This window comes from Canis lupus, chromosome 34 (assembly GCF_011100685.1).
Source record: "Canis lupus familiaris isolate Mischka breed German Shepherd chromosome 34, alternate assembly UU_Cfam_GSD_1.0, whole genome shotgun sequence".
NCBI classification, from domain to species: domain Eukaryota; kingdom Metazoa; phylum Chordata; class Mammalia; order Carnivora; family Canidae; genus Canis; species Canis lupus.
The window spans coordinates 3,847,468-3,871,567 of NC_049255.1; the positions used below are offsets into that span (position 1 = coordinate 3,847,468).

At 51.9% G+C, this 24,100-nt stretch overlaps 1 protein-coding gene and 1 long non-coding RNA gene across 5 annotated transcripts in view; both read right to left on the reverse strand.

Moving 5' to 3' along the window:
- Nucleotides 1–11,506, reverse strand: part of LOC119867468 — a 55,617-nt gene extending 44,111 nt beyond the window's left edge. Inside the window, exon 1 of the long non-coding RNA XR_005383658.1 lies at nucleotides 10,330–11,506. This is a non-coding gene — a long non-coding RNA (uncharacterized LOC119867468). The remainder of the gene's footprint in view (nucleotides 1–10,329) is intronic.
- A 4,718-nt stretch (nucleotides 11,507–16,224) lies between these two features.
- ANKRD33B (ankyrin repeat domain 33B) overlaps nucleotides 16,225–24,100 on the reverse strand; it is an 81,747-nt gene continuing 73,871 nt past the window's right edge. The window contains exons 4-5 of one of the 4 annotated variants that reach the window (XR_005383659.1): nucleotides 20,306–22,975; nucleotides 16,225–19,451 (exon numbers count right to left, since the gene is read on the reverse strand). Coding sequence is in view for 1 of the 4 variants with exons in the window: in XM_038583317.1 (XP_038439245.1) it covers nucleotides 22,170–22,975 (806 nt within the window). In the remaining 3 variants the exon portion in view is untranslated. Of the gene's footprint in view, nucleotides 22,976–24,100 lie in introns of all 4 variants that reach the window. The other 3 variants (XR_005383661.1, XR_005383660.1, XM_038583317.1) reach the window with 3 other exon arrangements.

A 24,100-nucleotide genomic window follows, 5' to 3' on the forward strand; every position in this document is an offset into this window, starting at 1 on the left:
GCTTAATGCCACTGATGAGAACATATTACTTGTGCCTGGCAGCTGGCCCTATGCTAGCTAGTGCCTCCAGGACAGACTTAGAAGGAATTAGTAGTAAGCGCAGGGGTGGCTGTGAGCAGCTTTTGGTAAAAAAGACATTTGCCTTGATCCAAAGCTCTGCGGGAACCCTATGGGTAGGAGGAGAGATGAGCACAACAGTCAGACCTCGAGATCCAGGCGGAACACAGTCTTGGATGGGAGAGTCCTCTGCGGATCCCCCCACACAGGGCCTCCCCGGTCAGCAGAGGACCTGGGTGTCACCTGGGGGCGACAAGCCAGAGTCTGCATCTCCCAACAAGTCTGGCCATTCCTTAGCCCTGGTGTCCCCTCTGGGGCCATTGAGACCTACAAGGGGTCTCACACATTTAGTGTCGCTGGGTGGAGAGTCTGTCTCTGTAAATAAATTCAGGTGGACAGAAATGCCAAACACATGCCAGCCAGCGTGGAAAAGAACTGCCCCCGATGGCTTTATTGTTAACATTGTTGTCACCTGCATTTTCCCCACATTGTTGCTGTAACAAAGTACCACAAAGTGGCTGGCTTAAAACCATGAAAACAAATTATTTCATGGTTCTAGAGTCTAAAAGCTTGGGATCAGGATATCAGCAGGACCCAGCTCCCTAGGAAGGCTCTAGATGATGCTTATGCCCTTCTGATAGCTACCTGCATTCCTGGGTATTTATTGCTGGTTGAAGCATAAGTCCAATCCCTGCGCATTGTCACATGGACATCTTTGTGTGCATCTGTGTCCACATTCCCTTCTTCTAAGGACACTGTCATTGGATTAGTGCTCACCCTAATCCAGTATGACCTCATGTTAAGGAATTAGATCTGCAAAGACCCTATTTCCAAATAAGGCCATGTTCACTGATCCTGGGATTAGGACTTGACGTGTCATTTGAGGAAACATAATTCAACCCAGAGTATCCACTGTGCACTGAAAAGCTAGGAATCTCCCTCCCTGCTCATACTGTTTGACTCACTCTTCATTCCATAAAATTGCTTTTCTGAATAAACTTAGCTGTAAGAATGCTTTATCCGCTGCAGGTTACTGGCCGGGGAGCGACCAAAGCGTGCCTGCAGGAGGCAGGGGGGGAAGTGCGGGAGAGGCATGCGCATGCTTGGTGCCTCCAGCCGCGGTGTGTGTCTGTCTGTCTGCTGGTCCTAGCAGCTTGTGAGGCTGCAGCTCTTGCCTGCACATGTTCTCGTCTGGAGTCGCGTGTTTCTAGATCCCACGTCTTCTCTAGTAAGAGTTTTCCGTTGGGGAGGACCATCCCATTTTACAGATGGGAAGACTGACACGCAGTGCCCGATGGCAAAAGTCGCTGTCAGCAAACATTTGTCTAATGGAGATAGACAAATAGCCAATGAGCACATGTAAAGATGCTCAGTATCATTAGTCACCAGGGAAATGCAAAGCAAAATCACTTCACACCCACTAAGATGGCTAAAATCCAAAAATCAAATAATAACACGGTTGGCAAGGATGTGGAGAAAGCAGAACCCGCGTGCTGTGCCATCGGGAGCGCAACATGGTTGCAGCCACAGAGAAATGAAAACCCGCATCTACACTAAACCCCCCCACAAGCGTTTAGAGCGGCGTTACTCATCGCAGCCAACGAAACCGCGAAGGACCCAGACGTCCATGGACCAAGCACAGACCAACAAAACCCGCGAGCCCCGCCGGCGGGAGAGGACGTTTGAGGGGGAGGGTGGCGGTCAGCACCGGCCAACCAGGGCCCCTGCACCTGCGCGCGGGGCGGGGCGGGGCGGGAAGCTGCCCTCGGGGGACGCGAGCTCGGGGCGCGGTCCCGGCGACCCGGGTCACACCCGCAGGGACCCGCTGAGCCCGCCTGCCGTGTGCGGAGCCGGCGGCGAAGACGCGGGTGCTCGACACTCGGGGCCTGCGAAAGGGAAGAAGGGCTGGAAAGAAGGGGCGAGACGCACCGAGGAGCAGAGAGGCCCCCGGGGGGATTCCCCCGCCCCCTCTTAGGGCTTCGCCAGCCCCGCTGCGGGGAGTCGGGCCGCGGGGTGCGCGGCCACCCTGAGTGCTGGCGCCCCCCCCCCCCCCCGAGCCCCGCCGCCGAGCCCCGCGGAGCGCCCTGCTCCCGGGAGACCCGGCCTTGCTGCCCGCGGTGCGGCTACGCAGGGCAAATTCAGTAAGACGCCGCCCCCCCCCCCCGCCCCGCCACCGGCCGCCCCGGAGGGCAGACGCCGCCCGGGGGCTTGGGGGGTCGCAGGGCCCGAGGAACTCAGGGCAGCCCGGCCCCGGCGGCGGAGGCCCAGGGGCGAGGAGGCGGAGATGAGGGGCGCCGGAGGGGGCAGCCTGGAGCTGGGAGCCCGGGGTCAGGCCTTGGACGCGAAGTCCTCGGGAGACACGGAGCCGCGGGGCGCCTGGGTGCTGGCGCTTCGGGTGGGCACCGGGTGAGCGAGGCAGGAAGCACAAACCCCAGAGCAAGAAGGTGTGTGATGAGGACCCAGGCTGACGGAGGAACCCCGCGGGGACCAGAAGCTCCGCTAAGCTGCTGCCCTTTGAAAGGGGAGGGCAGGCGGCGGGGCTGGGCTGCCCGGGGCGAGCTGAGCCTTCCCGAGGCTGGACCCTGAGCAGACAGGCCCAGACAGGCCCAGAGAGGCCCAGACAGGCCCAGAGAGGCCCAGGGGCGACGAGGCGCTGGCGGGGGGGGGGGGGGGGGGGGGGGGGGGGGCGGCCCCCGGGGGGGGACGGCCCCCCGCAGCCTGCACCTGCCCAAGCCAGCTCTTCAGAGAGCACCGCGGCGCCTCAGCTCTCCACCTGTATGCAGGGAAAGGGGTCTTGCCCGGATGAAAAAAAATCATGGATATTAACTTCCTGGTTAATATGGACACCAGTTTCAAAAGAACAGAGCTCCCAGCACAGGCAGGTGGCACTGGTAAGGTGCAGAGATTTGGGATTGCAGAGAGGGAGGCCTGGATCAGTGCCTGTCCAGGCTGTGCCCAGGAACAACAGCATAGGAATTAGAGACGAGGTTGGAGAGGCCCAGCCAGTGACGAGTGGAGCAGGAATGGGCGGATCCTTAGGAGGCTGAGGACCCCAGGGCGCCCCTAGGGCAGATGTACCCAGAGGTCAACAGGCTTGCCTTTGCCCTGGTTCCTGCGTGCTGTGTGCACTGTGCGCTGCCTGGGGATAGACTGAGACCCCCTCTCCAGGCTGGATCAACTGGGAGGCCCACCACTACCCTGGCCTGGTCTGGGGAGACCGGCTCCCCACTCTCAACACATCCTCCTCCTGTGCCATCTGCTCCCTGGGTCCAGGGAGAAAGACAAGGACCATATTACAGCCTCTCCTGGCCCTCAGGTCCACACCTTGACATCCATGCCCACCTCAGGGAACCACCTCGGTTCCATGCTTCCAACCAGGGTCAGCACCTGGTGGGGCGACACTGGCTGTCCTCGGAGCCCAGAGCAAGTGTGGGCCCTCCTGGGTGCACCCTCCCACTTAGTACCTGCAGGGCCTGGCCAGCTGGCTTTGCTCCTCTGGGCCTCAGCTTTCTCACTGCCAAAAGGAACTTTCCTGAACGTCTCTGGTGGGGCTGTGTGCGTGTCAGAGGTGAGCACTCAGGTGATCTTCATTCATCCCCATTACAGTCATGGTTATTCATTTATGACACAAGACCAGAGACACCAGGAGCTTCTATCCATTGAAAGTGAAACCCGGGCAGCGGCAGAGGAGCAGGGCAAAGGCGGGGGAGGGCGGCCCTGGGGCTTTCAAGCACACTCACACCACGACCTCAAAGGCTGACTCCAGCGCACACAAGCACATGCCCAATAGTGGACGGTACCGCTCCCCGTCCTTGGTCCTATGCTTCCACCAGCCAGGTATGGGCACAGAGAGCCAGGGTGTGCACGGGAGTGTACAGAGCTCCAGAGGGTGGCAGGTCCGTGGCTTCCACAGAACCAGCCAGAAATAGTGGGAAGCTCTGGAGACAGTGAATTGAGTGCCAGCCAGTGGAGGTCACTGCCCGACCCAGGTTGGGGGCATATGCACCACACTCGGGCGCCCCGAGAAAGGGCAGGGCTGGAGGGAGGACCTGGAGGGAGAGGAAAGACATTGCCAGGCACCACAGGTTTTTAATTAATGAATTCTTTTTAGAACATCTGTCTCCTGCCTCGGTGGCCCGTGGTGTTCTTCTGCTTGCTGTCCTGCAGCTTTTTCTAACTTCACAGCTGCCATGCTGGTTAAGTGTTTCTTTTTACAAACCCCAAAGTAAACTTATTTTCCCCAAGACTTGGCATCCTGCTGAGCTCTGCAGTATAAAAACAAAAACAAAATACAACAATAAATAAATAAATAAATAAATAAATAAATAAATAAATAAAACACCGGCATTTCGTAACCATCCCAGGCGGCATCTACAGCCGTATGCTCCCAAGTATAGAGAAGGTGAGTGGGTGTGGTCATTAACTGTGAAAGTGAGGGTATTTGAAGTTTCCTCAATATTTGTATTAACCAGGGGCACCCGGGTGGCTCACCGGTTGAGCATCTGGCTTCGGGCAAGGGCATGTTCCCAGGGTCCTAGGATTGAGTCCCGCATCGGGGCGCCCGCTGGGAGCCTGCTTCTCCCTCTGCCTGTGTCTCTGCCTCTCTCTGTGTGTCTCTCATGAATGAATAAATAAAATCTTTAAAAAAAAAATGGTTGTATTAGCCAGACTTCTCCAGAGAAACAGAACCGACAGGAGATGATAGTAGATGATGATAGGTATAGATAGATGATCGCTAACTAGAGAAATAGATAAAGAGATTTATTATAAAGAATTGGCTCCCCTGCTTATGGAGGCTGGCAAGTCCAAAATCTGCAGGGTGAGCCAGCAAGTGCGAGACCCAGAGAAGAGCCAATGCAGCTCAAGTCCAAAAGCCGTCTGCTGGCAGAAATCCCTCTTGCTGGGGGAGGTCAGTCTTTAGCTCCTTGCAGGCCTTTACATGACTGGAGGAGGCCCACCCACATCATAGAGGGCACCTGCTCCCCTCAAAGTCCACTGATTTAAATGTGAATCTCAACCAAGGCCTCACAAAAACATCCAGGATAATGTTCGACCAAATATCTAGGCCCTGTGGTCCAGCCAAGAGCACACAGAAAATGAAGCATCCTAACCTTTCATCACTGCTCACTTTTCTCGGTTCTTCAAAGCATCGTGAACCTGTTTTCACTTTGTCCACACTGAAGCATCTGTACACCTTGCAACATTCTGTCAAACATATATGCAGCTCTTCCAAAACACTTTCTAAAATTCAATTAAGGGCATTCATGACAGGAGAAAATCATCTCTCCCTCACCCTCCCCATTAATCCTAAATATTATTATAAATCTAATTGCCATGCTTTAAAAAAATCCAATTTGTCGACTGAAAAAGACCCAACATGATCTGATATAATGAACTGATATAATGAGGAAGATTTGGGACTTTACTCAGAAGCCCTGGATGAGTGATTTGATTACCTTTCAGCTCTGTCATTTTGAGGTGCTGCGGGTCACCTAAAAGGGAAAGTCCAACATTTTGTCACACGAGGGCTCAGTTTCCATGCAAATTACCAGAAACCTATTTGTGTTATTCTTTAGAGATGCATGGAGATCATGGAATGTATTTGGAGTACTAATGATGTCTTCATTATCTCTAGGGCAATGGTTTTCACCTGGGGGTGATTTTACCCCCAGAGAACCTTGGGCAATGTCTGGACACATTTTTAGTTGCCCCAACTGGGGACTGGGGATGGGACGAGAGGTACTAGTGGTAGCATCTAGCGCGTAGAGGCCAGGCGTATGACCAAAAGTCCTACAATGCACTGAGAACAGCCCCAACAACAAAGAATTCTCCAGATCCCAAAGTCAACAATACCAAGGTTGAGTAGTTCCTGTTCTAGAACTCCATGACTGCTAACAATGCAATTATATAACTAAAGGCAAATTTCCCTCATCCCAGAATCTTGAAAAAAATAATAATAAATGTGTTTCAGTGACAAGGGCACATTTGGTGCAAGCAGCTAAAGTAGCTCGAGCTTGTGTATGCATTTCAGTCCCTGGAGCAGCAAATAGCAAATTGCCCTGATGCAGAACTGCTCCTGGATGCAATGGGACATTTTAGATAAGCCAGCCTTCCCTTCAGGGAGAGCACGCGGTGCTTCTACAGCACGAGCAAACCCCGTGTCTGCCACAGAAGGACTAAAGGCCAGCTGTGACCTCCCAGGGAGGTGGCCACCTCTGACCCACCACTCCACACACAACCTGAGTGACAGACGTGGGACGCTGACATCCTTTCTACCCCTCCGACATGAGGCTGTCCAATGAGTTGGCTCGACATTTAGCAGCAGCATGTGCAACTGGACCACATCACCAGGCATCTAGAAAACACATTTCAGAGCATGAGATGGGACAAAAGTCTGTACAAGTCACGTGCTTTATCACAAAATTCTCCACCTTGATGCCAACGATGCCTCGGCCTCTGTACTTCAGTTGGCTAGAAACTTTCCCGGCTCAGTCACTTCTAGAAACATTACCTGCCAGGGTGTCATCACCAACCGGGGAAGCCCTGTGTGACTCACAGGGTCATCACTCACAGTCATCTGGCACAAAGGAGTAGCACTTCCAGTTAGGTTCAGATTCGTTCTAATTCTGGTCACTAGATTCACCAAACATCAGAGGCGCTGTCAGGCCAGAGCCAAAAGGCAGTCCACGCGCATGCGGTCCCAGATCTCCCGTGCCCACAACAGCAGAGCGCGGTGGGTGAGGACCATCCTCGCCGTGGGACGGATGCAAGAAGCCCACATCCTGGCACAGGCCACCTCTCAACCTCTCAGACTGGTGTAGACTGGGCCTGAGAGAGGAGATGTGTAGTAGAGAAACCTCTGAACAAAAATTACAACCAAAACAAACAAGCAACCTAAGCAACGGGCTTTGGAGTCAGATTTCCTTTAGAGCGTGATTGGGAAACCCCCTCAAAAGCATATAATGTCACATCATGTACATCTCCCAGCCCTAGGATGACGCTAATCCCATCATGCCAGTGCCATTAAAATAACTAATGAAGTCCTTTATAGGTTTGTTGTTTGACTTTCATAGCCAATGCTTTCTTCCTGCCTTAAAATGAATGTTGTTTCCAACTTAATAGGTTATTTTACTATCCTCATAGAGGCTCTTACCATATTAAAAGGATCCCCCAAAAAAGATTTCCTATGAGGCAACAACAAAACCAAAGGATTATCACTTTACAAGCACAAAGTACTGTGACATCTAAGAAAGAGAAGCAGCATTAGCGTGATAAACAGGTATTTTCTTCAAAGACAATTAGGTAATCTGAACATTATAGGAAAAGGATCAATAAGCACTTATAAATTAATGCTTTATTTCAACTATATAAACTTAACCAGTTTATATAGATTATTATAAATCTAATTGCCATGCTTTAAAAAAAATCCAATTACACTATTTTCCACAAATTCCAAAGGCATCCAAGTAGCTATGTTCCCCACCCCACCCTTACCACCAGCATCTTCATCATCACTGCCGCCATCTCCCTCCTCCTCACATTTATTGAGTGCTTACTACATGCTAGGCGCTCACAGCAACTCCACCTGGTAGACTTACTTTCACTATTACATACACGCGACAACTGCAGCCCGGTGTGGTAAACAACTTACCCGCATAGCTAGGAAGTGGCAAAGCTAAGATTGGTCTGGCACTAAGCTCTAGGCTTTCCACCACTAATCATGAAAAAGCAGAACATTCCACTGTCATTTTCACACTCGATTGATCCGTCTGTCAACCCAGACCGTCTCCGGGTCCTCTGTCTCCCCACAGAAGAGAGCTCCGATGCTCCTCTGCCAACCAACAGAAGTCCTCCCAGGGGCAGGAGGTCCCAAGAGTTGGAGGAACAGCAAGATCCTCTGGTTGCCAAACATCTAGATTGGAGCCTGAGAGATGCCAAGGTCCTGCTCCCAGGATGGGTAGCCCTAGGAGAAAGTTGAACCCCATTTGAAGGCATTTACTGGGCCAGATCGCAAAAAAAGAGGAAATCACGAAAGACTAGACTTAAGTCCTACTTCGATGTCCGGAGATCCAAGTCTAAGTTCTAGACGTTGTCTCCTCCGGCAGTAATGAAACGCTCCTACGCACACGCTGCAAGGGCTCATCTCCAGTAGGGGCTGGAGCAGCAAACTGGAAGGGAAAGTTCTATGAGGAGAGCAAGTCTACAATGGCGAGGATTCCCCAAAATTAGGAGGACAGGGCCTCCTCCTGCTTGTGCCCCAGAAGAGGGTTGAGAGCAGAAAATACAAATAAAACATTGACTTTCTTCGGCTTTGGTGCAGGGATGCCAGTCTCCCCCATGCCCACACCCCTTCCTCTTTGGAATAGAGCCCTATTATCCAGTACAGGCAATGCCCCCACTTCCACGGCTCCATTTTCCAACCTGATGGGTATGTGTGGGCTGCAGGACAAAGTTCGTGAATGGGATACATGTGAGTGTTAACTTAAAGGGAGGTGAATCATCCAGAATATTTGCTTCTTGTTGCCCTTTACTCCTTTCTCCTATGTGGAAAGTGGGGTAATGACTTGTACTCCAGCAGCCAGCTTGGATTATGAGGCAACCAGGGGTATGGAGCTCCTGCCAAGGATGACAGAGCAGAGGCAAGAAAGAGCCTGGATCCCTGATGACAGTGGCACCATCATGCCCGCCCCAGCCTGCTGCTCTAGTCTTTGCCTGGAAAAGGACAAACCTTGACATATTTTTAGCCACTCTTTTTTGGCCATAACAGAAAAGCTTAGAGCACAGACTCTGAAGCTGGACCTTGATTAAATCTCAGCACCTCTGCTCACTAGCACTGAGGTCTTACATAGGTCTCTTGACCTCTCTGTATCTGAATTTCCCCACGTGTAAAATGAGGCTAATAATAGTTTCTACGTTACAGGGTCATTATGTGCCTGGCACACAGTAGCAGGTAAGCTTTTGTAGTGATATAAATCATAATGTCAGTGATTAGGACAATCACCATGTCATACCAATGACAATGACAATGACTGTTATGAGTTTTCGCTCATATGCAGCTAAACCTAATTTTGTTTGATACAAATGCTCACAGTAGCCAAGCAAGAGTGGGCTTTCCTTGGAACAAAGGAGGAGACGTGGCTCCTTAACCTCCTTCAGCAGCTACTCCAGGGAGCCATGAGGTCAGAAAATCAAGGCCAGTTTCCAGGAAGCAACCCCGGTAACCCTGGTAAATAACTTGGTCAGCCAACTACCAGGTTCAGTTTTGCTAAGTTGGCAGATGAGTTTTAGGCAATAGAGAGGACGTCAAGGTTGTGTGAGGGAAGAAGGGAGGAGACACCATCCAGAGAACATGGGGTAAGGATGAGGTCCCCACGGGAGCAGATGCCTAACCAGAGTTGGTAAGGTTGTCCGGGATGACGCTGCATGCAACTGACCCACCCTCCATCTCCTCTGAAACCTCCAGTGAGACCTCCAGGCTTCTCATGAGTTCCTATCCTGAGTTGCTAAAGCATCGCTGCCCATAACTTCCTTAAGAAAGCAGCATAATATCTATCTGCTCATAGTACAGAGGTCACAGTAATTAAGTACTTTGTTGGCCATATTCTCCAATCTCTTGGGCAGTGCCAGGCCCCACCATCCTGAGTTCTAACCCTGAGGACCCTGGCGTGGGCCAGAGCCAGGACCTCTGGGTGCTGGTGGAGGGATAGGCACTCTGAGCGTGACAGTGTGACAAGGCTCTCACCACCTCAGGGAAGGCCCACTTGCCTCTTTGCCTGTTTTTCTAAGTTGTAGGTGGCTGGATGGTCAGAGGGCAGGTCAACAGCAACCATCCAGTTCAGGCATCCCCGTCCTCCCAGAAGACCTGAGGATGGGCCTCTTAGCCAGGCTCCACTGTGGGCTCTGGGAAGAAATGATGCACTTCTCCTGGGAGCCACCCTTCTTCCTTTCACCTGTGGTTAGAAAGATCTTGACCCAGATGGTCTGGGATGCTGCTCTTGGCACTGAGGCAAGCACAGATCGTAGTCTGCTACACCATGACTGACAGCTCAGCCCTAGGAGCAAGGAGCTGGGACACCTCTCCACTTGCTCGGAAGCCCTGCGTCATCCAAGGTAGTTCACCAGAGCAGGGGCTTACACAGGGCCTGGGGCTGAAGAGCTCTGGCCAGATTCCGTCTGGGAGAAGACCTCTTAATGGAGCATGTTAGAATTCAGAAGGCCCTTAAAACCTGTCTGTCCTCATCCCCACCGTGAGCCATTGTTCTGCTGACCTACCTTCCATCCGGAATCACAAGGGCTCTTGAGAGACCTTCCTGATGACTCGGAGGTCATGGAGGCAGAGAAGAGATGGAGAGCCCCTGAGACGCCCAACCAAGGTGGCCAGCACAGTGTCTATGCTCCAAGCGGCCCCCAGGACTCCGTCCAAGACTGGCAACAGGCAGGGTGGGCAGCGTCCGTTCAGAGACTCATTCCTTAAGGAAATGACGAACCCTGCCAGGGTCACAGAGGGAACAGTAGCAAAGCCGGCCCGGGCCCCTATCTGTCTCCAAAGACCTTCCCCCACACAGCCTAGAATATGGATGTTGTCATCTCGTTTAATTAAGCAAGCCAAGCATCTTCTTCCCCGTATGCTTTTCTGGGAGAGAAGCCAGGCTGAATCCTATAAAGCAGAGTATTTTCCACGTTGCTGATCCTAGCGAGCTGATTTCGCTGGTCTCCACGGCCATTTAATATTGTCTTTGTCAAACAGCAGTCCGCTCAACAACGCGGCCTAATCGGCAGCATTCCCAAGAGCCGAGAGGCATTTGGGTGCCGGACGGCCACCACGGCCCCCTCGCCAGCGGCTAGCAGCTGGGGCAAGTCAGCTCCTGCCGGGCAGATGAGGCGAGGCGAGGCGAGGCGAGGCGAGGCGAGGCGGCTGCCCCAGGTGTGCGTGGGGCCTCCTCCGCCTTCGCACCTCCAGGACCAGGGCCCAGGCCCTGTGAACGCCCTGCGGAGATGCACACAGAGACGCCGCTCAGAAAGCCGCGCTGCCCATTTGCCGAGGGATCCACGGGTGGAGGAGGCTCAAGCTCAGCCCTCAAGGCTGGCCCAGGACAGGACCACAGAGGGAAGGGAGGCCCTTATGTCCTGCCTCTGTGGGATGGACGGACTTTGGTCTGGGGGACGCCAAGAGCATTGGGAGCAGGTGCCCGCAGTGACCATACTCCCAGGGGCTGGGACAGAAAGGACGAGCAGACCGTGGATGTGGCCTCTGTGCAGCCGAGGAGCTTTCAGAGCCACTGGCGAGTGAGCAGGTGTGCGTGGGAGCTGATGCGGGGCAGGGCGGGCCTCAGCTCTACTCCCTCCCTGGGAGCCTGGTCTGACGTCAGAAAGCAGACGGCCCTGTGACCGCCCCCAGGTTTAGTGCGGACCAGAGCAGAGAGGCCGAAACAACTCGTAAGTGGCTGCGAGCTCTGTGCCAGTCTTGTTAAAGATCTAGGTACGGGGACCCCGGGGGGCCCAGTGTTGAGCGTCTGCCTCCGGTTCGGGGCGTGACCCCGGGGTCCCGGGATCGAGTCCCGCATCGGGCTCCCCGCAGGGAGCCTGCTTCTCCCTCTGCCTGTGTCTCTGCCTCTCTCTGTGTCTCTCATGAATAAATAAAATCTTAAAAAAAATCTTGGTACAATTTCTATGTCATATAAGCTCTTCAGGAAAACCTTACGCACCAGGAAAATCTCCACTTTAAAAACGAGGGCGCTGAAGCAGGAGCTTAGGTAACGTGCCCAGAGCCCTGCAGCCAGAAGGGGGCAGAGTGGAACCAGGGTCCGTGCTGGTCTGGCTCCTCCGTGCTGCCTCCCAGGGGACCAGGGGCCGGCTGGGACTCTGCCCGGGGCCTACACTCCAGGGCCTCGGTCGGGAGTCAGGAAGTCAGCGTCCAGCTCACTAGTCTGCAGGTGCTGCCGGGGGAACTACCATGGGCCAAGCCCCGCTCCAGATGCTGGAAGATAGTGGGGAGCCACGAAGACGTGGCCCCTCCACCTGTGGCCCCTCCGCCCGTGGCTTCTTGCCTTCAGGGGTAGAGCAAGGAGAAGGGGCTGGTGACACCAGAGGCCAACAAGGTGGAGGAGCCGGACAGTGAGGGTTAGGAGGGGTTCCCACCAGGGTGCAGTTTGGGGGAGGGCAGCATTCCCAGCCTGGGGTGCGAATTGTGTCCCCCAACAAGATCTCTTGGAATCCTAACCCAGGTGCCTGTGAACTTGCCCTCGTTTAGAAATAAGATCATTGCACATATAATTAAGACCAAGTCACACAGGATTGGGATGGGTGCTGATGCAGTGATTCATGGCCGCATGAAAGAGGAACATGTGGACACAGACTCAGAAGGAAGCTGGCCGTGGGGTGCTGGAGGCAGAGGCAGGAAGAGGAAGCATCCCCCAGAGTCTGATGGGGCCCAGCCCCACTGACTCCTGGCCTCCACCCCGTGAGGAAATACATTTCTGCATTTTGAAGCCATGCAAGTCAGCTGTCATTGTTGCAGCAACCACAGGAAGCTGATACAGGTGGGAGCACCAGGTATTACTGACAATTTCCCAAGTGCTGCTGATGCGGCTGGTCCCAGAACCCCGGGCCCCTGAAGAGCCACTGGTCCATGTGACGGTGGAGGCTAACCCACGGGCCCGGGGAGAACATGAGTGTTGTTGCAGCATCTCCAGGGCACCTGGCCCGATTGTGGGACTGGGGTGGTCTGGAGAGTTCCAGAGACACAGGTGGGGCCTCGGCACCTGCACAGCACTGGGAGGGAAGGTCAGGAAATGCTTGTCCCATCGGACCCCAGAGAGGGCATCATGTACTTCAAACAAGGGAGGAGGACGAGATGTGCCCCTGGAGGGGCCATCCCAGTGGGGTTTGGTCAGGAAGGATTGCAAGCCTGCACCTGGCAATGACCACTCAGGACAGTTAGTAGGTAAAAGCTGGTATCCCCTCCCCAGGAGGCGGCCCACGGACAGGGGGTGACAGGGCGGGGGGGATGGCTTGGGCCTCCCAGCCAAGGGACTCCTCTGCCAGGGAGTAAAGACACTTGGCAACCTTTTCCACTGCAAGAGAAGTTCCCCACCACACTCTTGAACCCTCCTGTCTGTCCCTGGTGACCCAGAGAGGGGCACCCAGGGCCAGCTTCTCATGTAGGCTCTTGGGACTAATCCTTTTTCAATAAGAGCTAAAGAAAAGTTGAAATCCTACCTTTGCAATTCATTTCTCAATTTTGTTTTTTAAATAATGCTTTTGAAATATCAAAGTGGATTAGGGTTTGATTTGTCTATTTTATTTATTTATTTTTAGCCAGAAAAATTAACATTTTGTTAGGTTTCTGTTTTTAAAGTGAGAGCAATAATGAGCTCGGGCAGGATAACAGGTCTCAAGGCAGGCGGTTCAGGCTGGGCAGGGGTGGTCACCCCCCACTCCCCCACCCCTGACCTGGCTGACCCTGATGCAGGGTCAGTGACCTCTGGGAGTGGAGGCTGCTGGCCAGCAGTGATTTATGTGAGCCATTTGCACATCAAAGTTTGTTTTGTCAGCAGACTGGAGGCTTTCAGCCACCTTTCCTGCCCCTGGGTGCAAACCAGCCAGGACATCAAGGGAGATGGCAGGACTGACCCTGGGGAGCCAGCAACCAGGGCTGCACGCAGGCAGAGCTCTGAGGTCCTCCGGAGGCTGATGTTCTCCATCACATGTGGAGACACTGCTCCCGAGGCCGGCGGACAGGGTGGGCAGCGAGGGAATGCACCTGCCGGAGGCCAACCCCCCCCCCCCCCCCGCCCTGTACCTTAGCTTCATGGGCGAAAGCTGGAGCTTCACCAGGCTCCAAATAGATGCAGTGAGGGAAATAACGGGGATGAGACCACGTCCCCCCTCATCCTCTCACTTTTCATGTCCTGGTTTTCACTTTTCTTAAGGACTATCCCTTGTATGCATTCCTATTTACTAATATTTCTACCCAACACATATACACATTTTTCACAAACAATAAATACGACTATCTCCGATCACCATCATGGTCTAGAAATTTTTATTTAAAATTTGACTTCCTGGGACACCTGGGTGGCTCAGTTGTTGAGGGTCTGCCTTCAAGGGCATGATCCTGGAGTCCCGGGATCGACTCCCACATCGGGCTCCCTGCATGGAGCCTGCTTCTCCCTCTGCCTGTGTCTCTGCCTCTCTCTCTGGGTCTCTCATGAATAAGTAAATAAAATATTTTTTAAAAATTTGTCTTCCAAAAAATAAATTTTTTTGTCTTCCTATTCAGGGTCCTTCCTTAATAATTGTGATTTTTGGTGGGTAGAATTATGATCTTCTAACATGGCAGACTTCAGACTTCCTAAAGGCAGAGCTGAATTTCCCAAATAAATAGGAGCCATTTTCAGTGTCATCAAAAATAGCCGAGGGGCACCTGGCTGGCTCAGTTGGTGGAACATGCGCCTCCTGATCGCAGAGCCGTGAGTTCGAGCCCCACACTGGGGATAGAGATTATTTAAAATAATAAATAAAAATCTTTTTTAAAAACCCACAAATGTAAATATAAGAAAAATTACATTTGACTATATCATAATTTCACATTTTTATACAAGACACCTTAAAGATATGCATTAAATGGGAGAGAAAACCCCACAATATGTCTCAAAGAACTATGATCTGAAATTTATAGCAGAATCCTACAAATGGGCAAACCTGACACAAAAACACTCAACTAAAAAACTTATCAAACAGGAGATTAAAATGGTCGAAAGACACACAAAAAGATGCTCCACCTCACCAATAAGTGGAGAAATGAAAATTAAAATGAGACGCAGCTCTCCACCCATCAGCCCGGCGACGGTGAGGAGGCCAGCGGGGCGGCAGGTGCTCCCTCGGGAGCCTCGGGGGGAACAGGGCCGCGGGACGCCTGGGACGAACCCCGCCTGCGCGTCGCCCTGGCCGGGCCCTTCTACACGCTTGTGCACAGCGGTGCAGGTCAGGCCAAGGCCCTCATGCTCCCCGGGGGGAAGAACCGGGGAACCACGATAACCCAAGACAGGGAAACGCCTCAGACGCCGGGGCGCCTGCACCCAGAACACCGGCGGGACCCACCTGAACAACGGGGCCCAACGGGCTCTCCCCGAAACAGGAGTGAAAGAGACCGTGCGTCCGACGGGATCTCGTCTGTGTCAAACACCAAGGGAAGAAAACACTTAAAACACATTTCGAGAAGGATGCCCCAGGGGAGGGTCAGTCGCTTTTCATCTGACTCTTTTACGGCTTTCGGCTTATTTTTCTGTGTTTGTACATCCCTTTTTTAGCCGTTAAAAGAAGAAATTGATGAGGTACCTTATATTGGCTAACTGAACTTAAATTTAAAAAAAGAGAAAAGGAAAATTAATTTCAGACTTCTCTGAAAAGCTTTTCAAGGACATATTTTAAAATAGAGAAATTCCAGAACATTTACATTGTACCAGTGAGGTAAAGACAAAAACAAAACTGGATTTTTGTTTTGACCCATGTTATGTAAATACAAGGAAACAAGGCTGCAGGGTGACCACCGCTGGTGGGCACCCGGAGAACTGCAACGGGATCATTTTAACATAAGTAAAAATATTCCTGGATAAATCATTAATTAAAAAAAAAAACCTTACCGGGCAGCCCCGGTGGCTCAGCGGTTTGGCGCCTGCCTTCGGCCCAGGGCGTGATCCTGGAGTCCCGGGATCAAGTCCCACATCGGGCTCCCTGCATGGAGCCTGCTTCTCCCTCTGCCTGTGTCTCTGCCTCTCTCTCTCTGTGTCTCTCATGAATAAATAAATAAAATCTTTAAAAAAAAAGGAAAAAAAAAGAAAAAACCTTACCATCCAAAAGTAAAGTGAAAGTGTATCAGAAGAAGTGCCCATCGATTTCAAGCAAAGTAAGTGACAATAAAAATGCTGACCTGAGTCATAAAAATGAGGGACCGGAGTGGCCAGGGGTTGAACGTCTGCCTTCGGCTCAGGTCATGATCCCAGGGTCCCAGGATCGAGTCCCACATCAGGCTCCGTGTGAGGAGCCTGCTTCTCCCTCTACCTATGTCTCTGCCTCTCTCTGTGTGTTTCTCATGAATAAATATAATCTTTTAAAAATAAATAAATACATAAATACATAAATAAACAAACTGGCAAATTTGTCTCATTTTCTCATTAATACACACTTTGGTTTATTCCAATACCACACCGTTGTACCACAAGAATGTTGATTTCACAAGTGATGTTTAATCCTGTAGCCACAATCCCCTCCCCCATATTTTTACATTATTTTTTCTATATTTTTAAAATATTACAGAAATTGTTAGAAGTTGAAAGGGACAGACACATTCTTTCTGCTGAATAAGGTATCATATTTAACTTAAAGATTATTGACCTTCTGGATGTTCTGGATAGAGGAATTTGAAGCTGCTGGGAGTCACATGTAACCCTGAGGTCTAAATAGGAAAATATCTTTTATAAACTGTAACAAATCTCACCTTGAAATAAAGACCTATGAAATGTACACAATTCCATCCAGAGTCAACATTGTTACAATATCCATTTTCAGAATGGACAATGACAACAGCTTTACATTCAGAAAACACAGCCTATAGACCAAGATGGCGTAACTTGCCACCTGGCACCCCGTGTGCGAGAAGTCTGTTCAGCCCTTAGGCTGTCACAGAGCTGCCCTTATTAAAAATACACGTCCTCAGATGCCCAACAAGCCGGGCAGAATAATGGTTTGAAGGAAGCGAATGCCAATGGTACTTTTTCTGGGCATTGACCGGAGGCATATCATTGACGTTCCCTGGGATGTCCCCACGGCTCACAGGGTTGCCAGGAACGTCTCCAGGTTTATAGGATCCTTACATAGTTTTCATCCAGTTCTCTAGAGTTGTGCAGTTCCAAACCAGCTTCTAGAACGTCTGCTCAAAAACTGGCATTAAAGTGCTTCAATGCAACCTCCCAAAACATTATAAAGTGTCAGGTCAACTCAGGTCACTGCTCTACCTGGAATGACTAGCTTCATTTTTGTTTCTGGCCTACATTTCCTTTTAACACAATACAAAGGTGTAACACAGGGATGAGCCGATCTCTCTTAAAAACCCAACTGTGTTAGCTTCAGTTAGACTACCTAAGACTCGGGCAGACTGGCGAAAATCCTAGCGCTTCCTCAGGGTAAGATGGTGCTGACTCTACAGCTAACCTGGCACCAAGTACCAAGAAATCCAGCGTGGCCACCGCCGAATGCCTGGTGGAGCTCCCCGAGCAGTCTTCTCTGGCTTCGGCCTCTCAATGACAGAGGATGTCATCAAAGGCCGAGAGGTGACCCGGATTCGGCTACTGGACGTCGCCAAGGAGCTCCTGCACAAGCCGTCGGGGCCAACACTGCCCCACAGTAAGATCTGGGTTACGACGGGCGGGCTATGCTATGTGTCCCATCGAACAAAGTGCTCCCCGTGAGTCTGGGGCAGTCCAACCCTCCTGAACACACTATCAAAGCAGGTCACACCTGACATTCCCTGGAGCCACAGCAGGGGTCACCTTGGCGAGCACAAAACCCAGTCTTCCTTCTGTTCATCTCTGTGTTTGTGAGCACACGTGTGTGTTTGTGTGTGCGTGCACGAGTGCGCGCGTGCACACCTTCACCTTAGCACACTGACCGCTTTAGCATGGCTTGCAGCCAATGGCCAGCAGAGCACTGCAGTGGCTGTGCCTTTCACAGAAGCCTTGCTTCAGGCTGGGTCACAGTGAGGAAACTGTGTGCACAGCACAGCAGCCATTCAACCGGGTCACTCGAAAATTAGCTAAATCAGTTCAGGTAGTGGTGGGTTTTGTGTTTCTCTCTTTATTCCCCCCCAAAAAAACAACCTCCAGAAGAATTTTTTTAAGCCACTTATTTTAAATGTTAGTGAAGAAACATGTGAACCCAAGGTCCCAGAAATAAGCAGCTGACTCCAGAGTGTCACTCCAAAGTGACACAGACGAATGAAGCAAGTTCTAAACGCATCGAGGTGTGAAACGGGGAACACGGCAATCCGCCTCCGGGGAAGAACGGTTTTGTTCTAAGTTCTTTGTGGGCAGCAGCACCCTGGCCGTGACAGTCATCCCCCCGAGTCCAGCTGCTGCCTTAAACGGGACTGTCGTAGTGCAGGCGCCGGCGGTGATGGACCCGCCACCTTCCCTGCCCTCCAGGGCAGGAGAAGCCACAGCCCGGCCCACTCGTTACCTGCAAGGGCCGGAGAGCATCCTGGGCAAATACCCAGGGAGCGTCGTGTTAGCGTTTCCCCCAAAGGCTGTAAAAGAGAACAAGTGCAAGCGTTTTATCACCTACAAGCCCATGTAGACCTTACAGCAGTAGGTGGTGGCTCTCCAGGCCACGGGGGGCAGGAGGAGACAAGGGGAGCGGGCGGGCTCTCCTGGCACACCTGGGGAGAGGCACACCCTGGGAGAGGCGCACCTGACTTACAGCAGGCCTGGAACTCCTTGCGCAGAGCGAACAGGTTCATTAGGAAAAGACGGTCTTCTCTCGGACTGTAATGGGAACGAGAGGGTGGAGGTGCAGGGTTCTTGCCAGAGGCTGCAAGAACAGCCTCATCTTGGCCCCTTTACTGAACTCTCAGGGTTCATGAACTCTCTTTTCATAACTTGGTACCTCTGATTCTTCCCCAAGGATAGCCAGCTTTGCATCCATTTCTGGACTAGGGCTTGGCCCACCTGGTGCAATTCCTTTTACACAGCCGCCTGGCCTCCCCTCAGGCGCTGGGCCCCCGGAGGCCTGCTCACCCCCAGCAGCTCGGAAGGAGGTGGGCAGACGCAGCCTGCAATGGCCCGTGCTCCGGCTGACCTCACGATCCCTCTGTCCTCTGCTGAATGGGCCCCTCAGGTCTCCATTCACGTGGCTGGGGTATCCAGTGCTGCCACTGGGAGGAGCCGCAGGGACTCAGGAAGGTCCTAGTGTTCTGGGCTGTGTTCTCCAGCATGGCCAAGACCTGGAGACTCCATGCACTGAGCCCTGAGGTTCCTGCAGACGAACCTCTCCCAGCTGTTCTCCGCCCTCCTTCCAGCGGTGAACCTGGCGCTGGGCTGCCTACAGAACACTGGATTCACAGAAGCCAGGCCAAGAAACTGGCACTGGCACCCTGCACACCCCAGTAGCAGACAGGGGGAAGCCAGTTCTAGAGGTAAAATCGGTGAGTCGCCCATCTGTGTTCTCACGGCCACTTCACACACAGACTGAAGTGTTTTAAATACGAGGGTTCACATCCACAGGAGGTATCGGGAGGTGCTGAGGTGACTTCATGTCCACTCCAGAGCCATTTTAGCTGCCAAAGTCCCAGGTCTCCAATAACCAGAAAATCTCAACTGAGGGAGATCGCGGGCCTCTCCCTGGAAGACAACACCACTGACATCATCTCAGAAATATTTCTTCTGTCTAGTGTAATCATAATTCACTCGAACAGTTTAATAAAAGTATTAAAATATACTTCATCTTTTCTTCTAACTACATTTATATATAAATCCCTGAGAAGGTACCTGTCAACTTGTAATTCACTATTTACAGTTAATAAACATCAGGGGTGCAAGCAGACACCGGCTTGTCCTCCTTTGTATAGCAGAGTGTCTGTCATCTGGCAGGAGAGCAAACTAGGTCTCCCTCTCTTGGACAGGGGTAAGGGGGTGGGGAGCTCAGTCAGTTGAGCATCCAATTCTTAGTTTTGGCTCAGGTCATGATCTCATGGGTTATGGGATCAAGCTCTGCATTGGGTCTCCTTGCTCAGCAAGGAGTCCGCTTGAAAGATTCTCTCTCAAAATAAATAAATCTTAAAACAACAACAACAAAAAGGCATGTGGGGCTGTGCTGAAATCCTAAACTCTCTGCACAGAAAGTGGGGAAATCTGTCCTTCATTCACTGGGTAGGTGGAGGTCACTACATGATAACTCAACTGCCTCTCATGATCGCCTTCCTTTTCTGCCCTTTTTAGACCTCAGAGTGGTGGTGCCAAGGAGGATCAGGATATTTAGCCAAAACTGGAGAAGAAAACAGGCAAAGGAAGGAGAGGCAAGCAAGGAAGAGAGAAGGTGAAGGGGGTGGCAAGGAATGAATGTGCCCACAGAGCAGAAGGAGGTCATTGCCCATCATCGCCCCTGCCCCCAACCAACACTAGAAGCAAGGCAGCAAAAGGTGACCCCTCAGTGAGAAAATACAGCCAGCCACCCAAAGCAATGAAAATACACAAACCAGAAAATGATCTCAACAGGTGCTGGATCAGACTGTGAGGGAGACGAGGGGTGTTTCTCTTCACCTCATCTCTTCCAAGGAGACTCGGCCAATCCCAACTCTTGGAGCTGCAGCTACCCTTAGTATCAGTGATGCTAAAAGTGGTTCCAGACCTCTATGCCATTCTGAAAAAAGGGAAAGGCTCACTAAAATCTGACTTTGAGAGCTGCATTATCATCACACCTACCCATCAGGCTGGTGCTGCCCAGTAGCCTGATGATTGAAGTTTCTGGAGAGAGGAGCATGAGGCCCCAGAGAGCGCAATGCTTCATGGTGCCAAGAGGGAGGGACCAGAGAGAGGCCGGCGCCACCCGTGCCCACATCATGAGAGAGGTGCTCATCATGACACAGCCAGGGAGCACGATTTGACATGTGAATCCAGGGTTATGAGAAAAAGCTTCCAAATCAGTCTCTACTATTTTAGATCTATGGCTTCCAAGCAGGATAATTTTTAAATAAAGTGCCGTCAGTAGTGCATATGTGACAGATACTCTGCAACCCACATGGCCAGAGATTCATTATAATTTCTCAGTGCTTTGGAGATAAAAAGTCTGGACAAAAACTCCCACTGAGCTCAGGGCTCAGGGCAAATCACATCCGTGCTCTGCCCAAGTCCCCATATCTTGGAAATTCTACAAAGCCAGCATAAGGATAAACTGAACATCACAGGCAGTCATCAAAGGAAAAAATACAAGTAATTCCACACCAGGAGCTCTTTGGAATTGAGTCTGGAGGAGGGAGCAGCCCTCCTCCGGACTCACTCCAGTAGAATTTGCCTAAAACAAGTTTGCTTAATATTCAGTTCTAATCTGTTTGTTTAGTCCTCTCCCCCTTTCCAGTGATTTGTATCACTCTGATGGCTTATTCTTTTGTATCTTTTTTACATTTTAAGGATATCTGAATTCAATTTACCTAAGAGCACAGAGGACTTAATTTTGTAATTCTAGTAAAATTCTATTACATTTGCCCCCATTTTATTAAATAATAGATTTTTTGCAAATCTATTTTTTAATATGTTAAAGGCTTTGCATCCAGTTTATCTAAAGTCCCTTGCTTAAAATATTTAGTTCTAGCAATAAATACATGCTTCTCTATGCATGGTTTCGTGCTTTGACAACAGGTTTTTCTTCATTATTATTACCGTATAAGTAAGAGAGCTTTCAAATAAGATACAAAGGAAATCTGATTCCCCTGACTTACTTCATCATTTTGCTGGAAAAGTAAGTGCCTCCATCAAGTAGAAACAAATATTCAGAATAGGTTAATCAAATCAATAAGAACATACAATGCTCACGCACACCTGTGGTGAGAAGGAAAGACAAATGGCAAGAAAGGGGAGACTTCCACAAATTCTGTATGAAATCATAGATATCACAAATAATTATTGCTAGAAACAGTATGTTAAAGGGTCTTCAGGCAAACGTGTTAAAACTGTCTCAAATACAAACAGCCCCATCACCAGTAAAATGCTGCAAATTGGATCATGATTAAAAATACAAAATTATTCAGACCCTTCGATAAATTGGTCTTAAAATTTTCTCAAGTGAGGTTCTAGAGATAGGCTTTTGGGGCAAATTTGCCCACTAGGTGTACGGATTGCCAGGGGAACCGGTTTTAGGCTCGTGGACCTGCGCCCTCCCCCATTCACTGTGCAGCCGGAACCGACACCGACGGCGCGCGTCTGGGCCCCGTGCGAGCCTGGCCCGGGGCCGGGGGCTGCGGGGCCGCGGGGACACGGGGGCTGCGGGGACACGGGCCGCGGGCCAGCAGGGGGGCCAGCCGCACCCTCCCCCGCGCAGCCCCGCCGACCCCCGGAGCCCGCCGCTCACGTCCTCTTCCTCCAGGACGGCGCCCGCTTGTCCTTCTGCGCCGCCGCCCTCCTCTTCTCCTCCTTGGCCTCCTTGTACCGCCACTTGGGCAGCTGCAGGTGCGCGCTGTCCTTGGTGCTGCCCCTCGCGGCCGCCCGCTCGGGCTGGAAGGTGGGCGCGGGCGCCTTGCTGATGCGCACCCGGGGGATGACCACGCCGGGCCGCACGCTGCTCCTCCGCAGCAGCTGCAGGGGCAGGAGGCTGGCCCTCCGCGGGGCGCCCGGCTGCTGCGGGGACGGGAGGCCGGCTCTCGGGGCCCCCTCTCTGGAGACGCCCACGGCCCGCGAGGTCCGGAACGGCGGCTCGGGGCCCTCTATCTTGTCACCCTCCTGGGCGCGCGTGTCCCGGCTCCCCCGCGCCTCCAGGATTTCCTGCACCGCCAGGCGCCTCTTCCCCACGCAGGGGGCGTCCTCGGGGCACACGGTCTGGCAGACGATGGCCACGGCGGGGCTGTAGAGGCTCGTGGTCATCCTGACCATGTGGTCCAGGACGCCCCCATCCTCCGGGCCCTGGCGTGAGCGCGAGGTCAGCGTGGCGCGCACAAGCTCGGCAAGCCTCTGCAAGCAGCTTTTGGAGCCCGACGGCTTCAGAACCGCCTCCGCGGGCAGCGGCAGCTCTGGCTTGTACCTTTCCCCGAACTGCTCCGGGCAGGGTCGCTCCAGCAGCCTCTGGATGAGGCGGACCGCCTCCAACCGTCCGGTGTAAGCCGCCCACTCCTGGGGCGCCATCCCGCGGCGCGGGTCCCTGGCATGGACGTCTGCCCCTGAAAAATATGCAAACACAAACGGCAATGGGAGAGAATGCGCCAAGAACAACGCGGCCAATGGCAGGAAAGGAAAGACTGAAATGGATCAGAGGCAGAACCTGGGAAACCTAGTAACTGACCACCTGGAGCTGTGGCACCTGGATGACCCTGCCTCTGCCCCTGAACTGCGAGCACCATTAGACACAGCCCACCTTGAAGTGCTCCAGCTACTGGCTTACTTTTCCTAAACAAAACTGCCTGAACCCAGCACCTAAATCGTGCGATTTTTAAAGAAATAAGACTTCGTGGCTTTCCAGCAATGGAGAGATGACTAGACAGCCAAGGTGCTTCCTGAACACTTCAATGATGTTACTAGAATGTTCCAGAATACTAAAAGGAATAATCACTTGCAAAGTGCTTGGCATCCCATTTCTTTATCACCTCACATTTTCCAGGAAATGTGCAGTCCCTCACTGCTTATACTGTGTGGTTGGCAGGTCCTAGATCTATCCTCTTCACCAAACTGTGGGCTTCTCCACCACAGAGTCCACCTCTTACTCGTTTCGGTTTCCTTGACACATCTTGTCCTGGCTGGTGGAGGCGTGCATTTAATAAAGATATGTTACAGACGGTGGTAGTCACAGTGGCCAAGGGACCTACCTGAGGCCTCCAAGCTGGTAAAAGTGAAGGTCTCAGCCCCATGCACTTCCTGCCACCCCACAGGGAGGGCTGCTTCCTCTATGACAGTTTTCTGCGTCAACGTGGCCAGACTATAGTACCCAGGGATTTAAACTCAAGTCTAGGTGGACTGTGAAGGTATTTTGTAGGTGCAGTTAGCATTCACAGTCAGTTGACTGAGTAAAGGAGATTGCCCTCAACAATTTGGGTGGGCCTCACTCATCCAATCAGTTGAAGGCCTTAAGAACAATAGCTACAGTTCTCTGGAGAAAAAAAAAACTCGGCCTCAAGACTGCACCATTAACTCCTGTCCAAGTTTCCAGGATGGCCTGCGCCCACTAATTTTGGGCTCTCCAACCCACAAAATCACGTGAGCCAATTCATTAAAATAAATCTCTTCATGTGTACCTCTTATTGGTTCTGTGTCCCTAGAGAACCCTGACTCCTATATCCTCAGTCACTTCC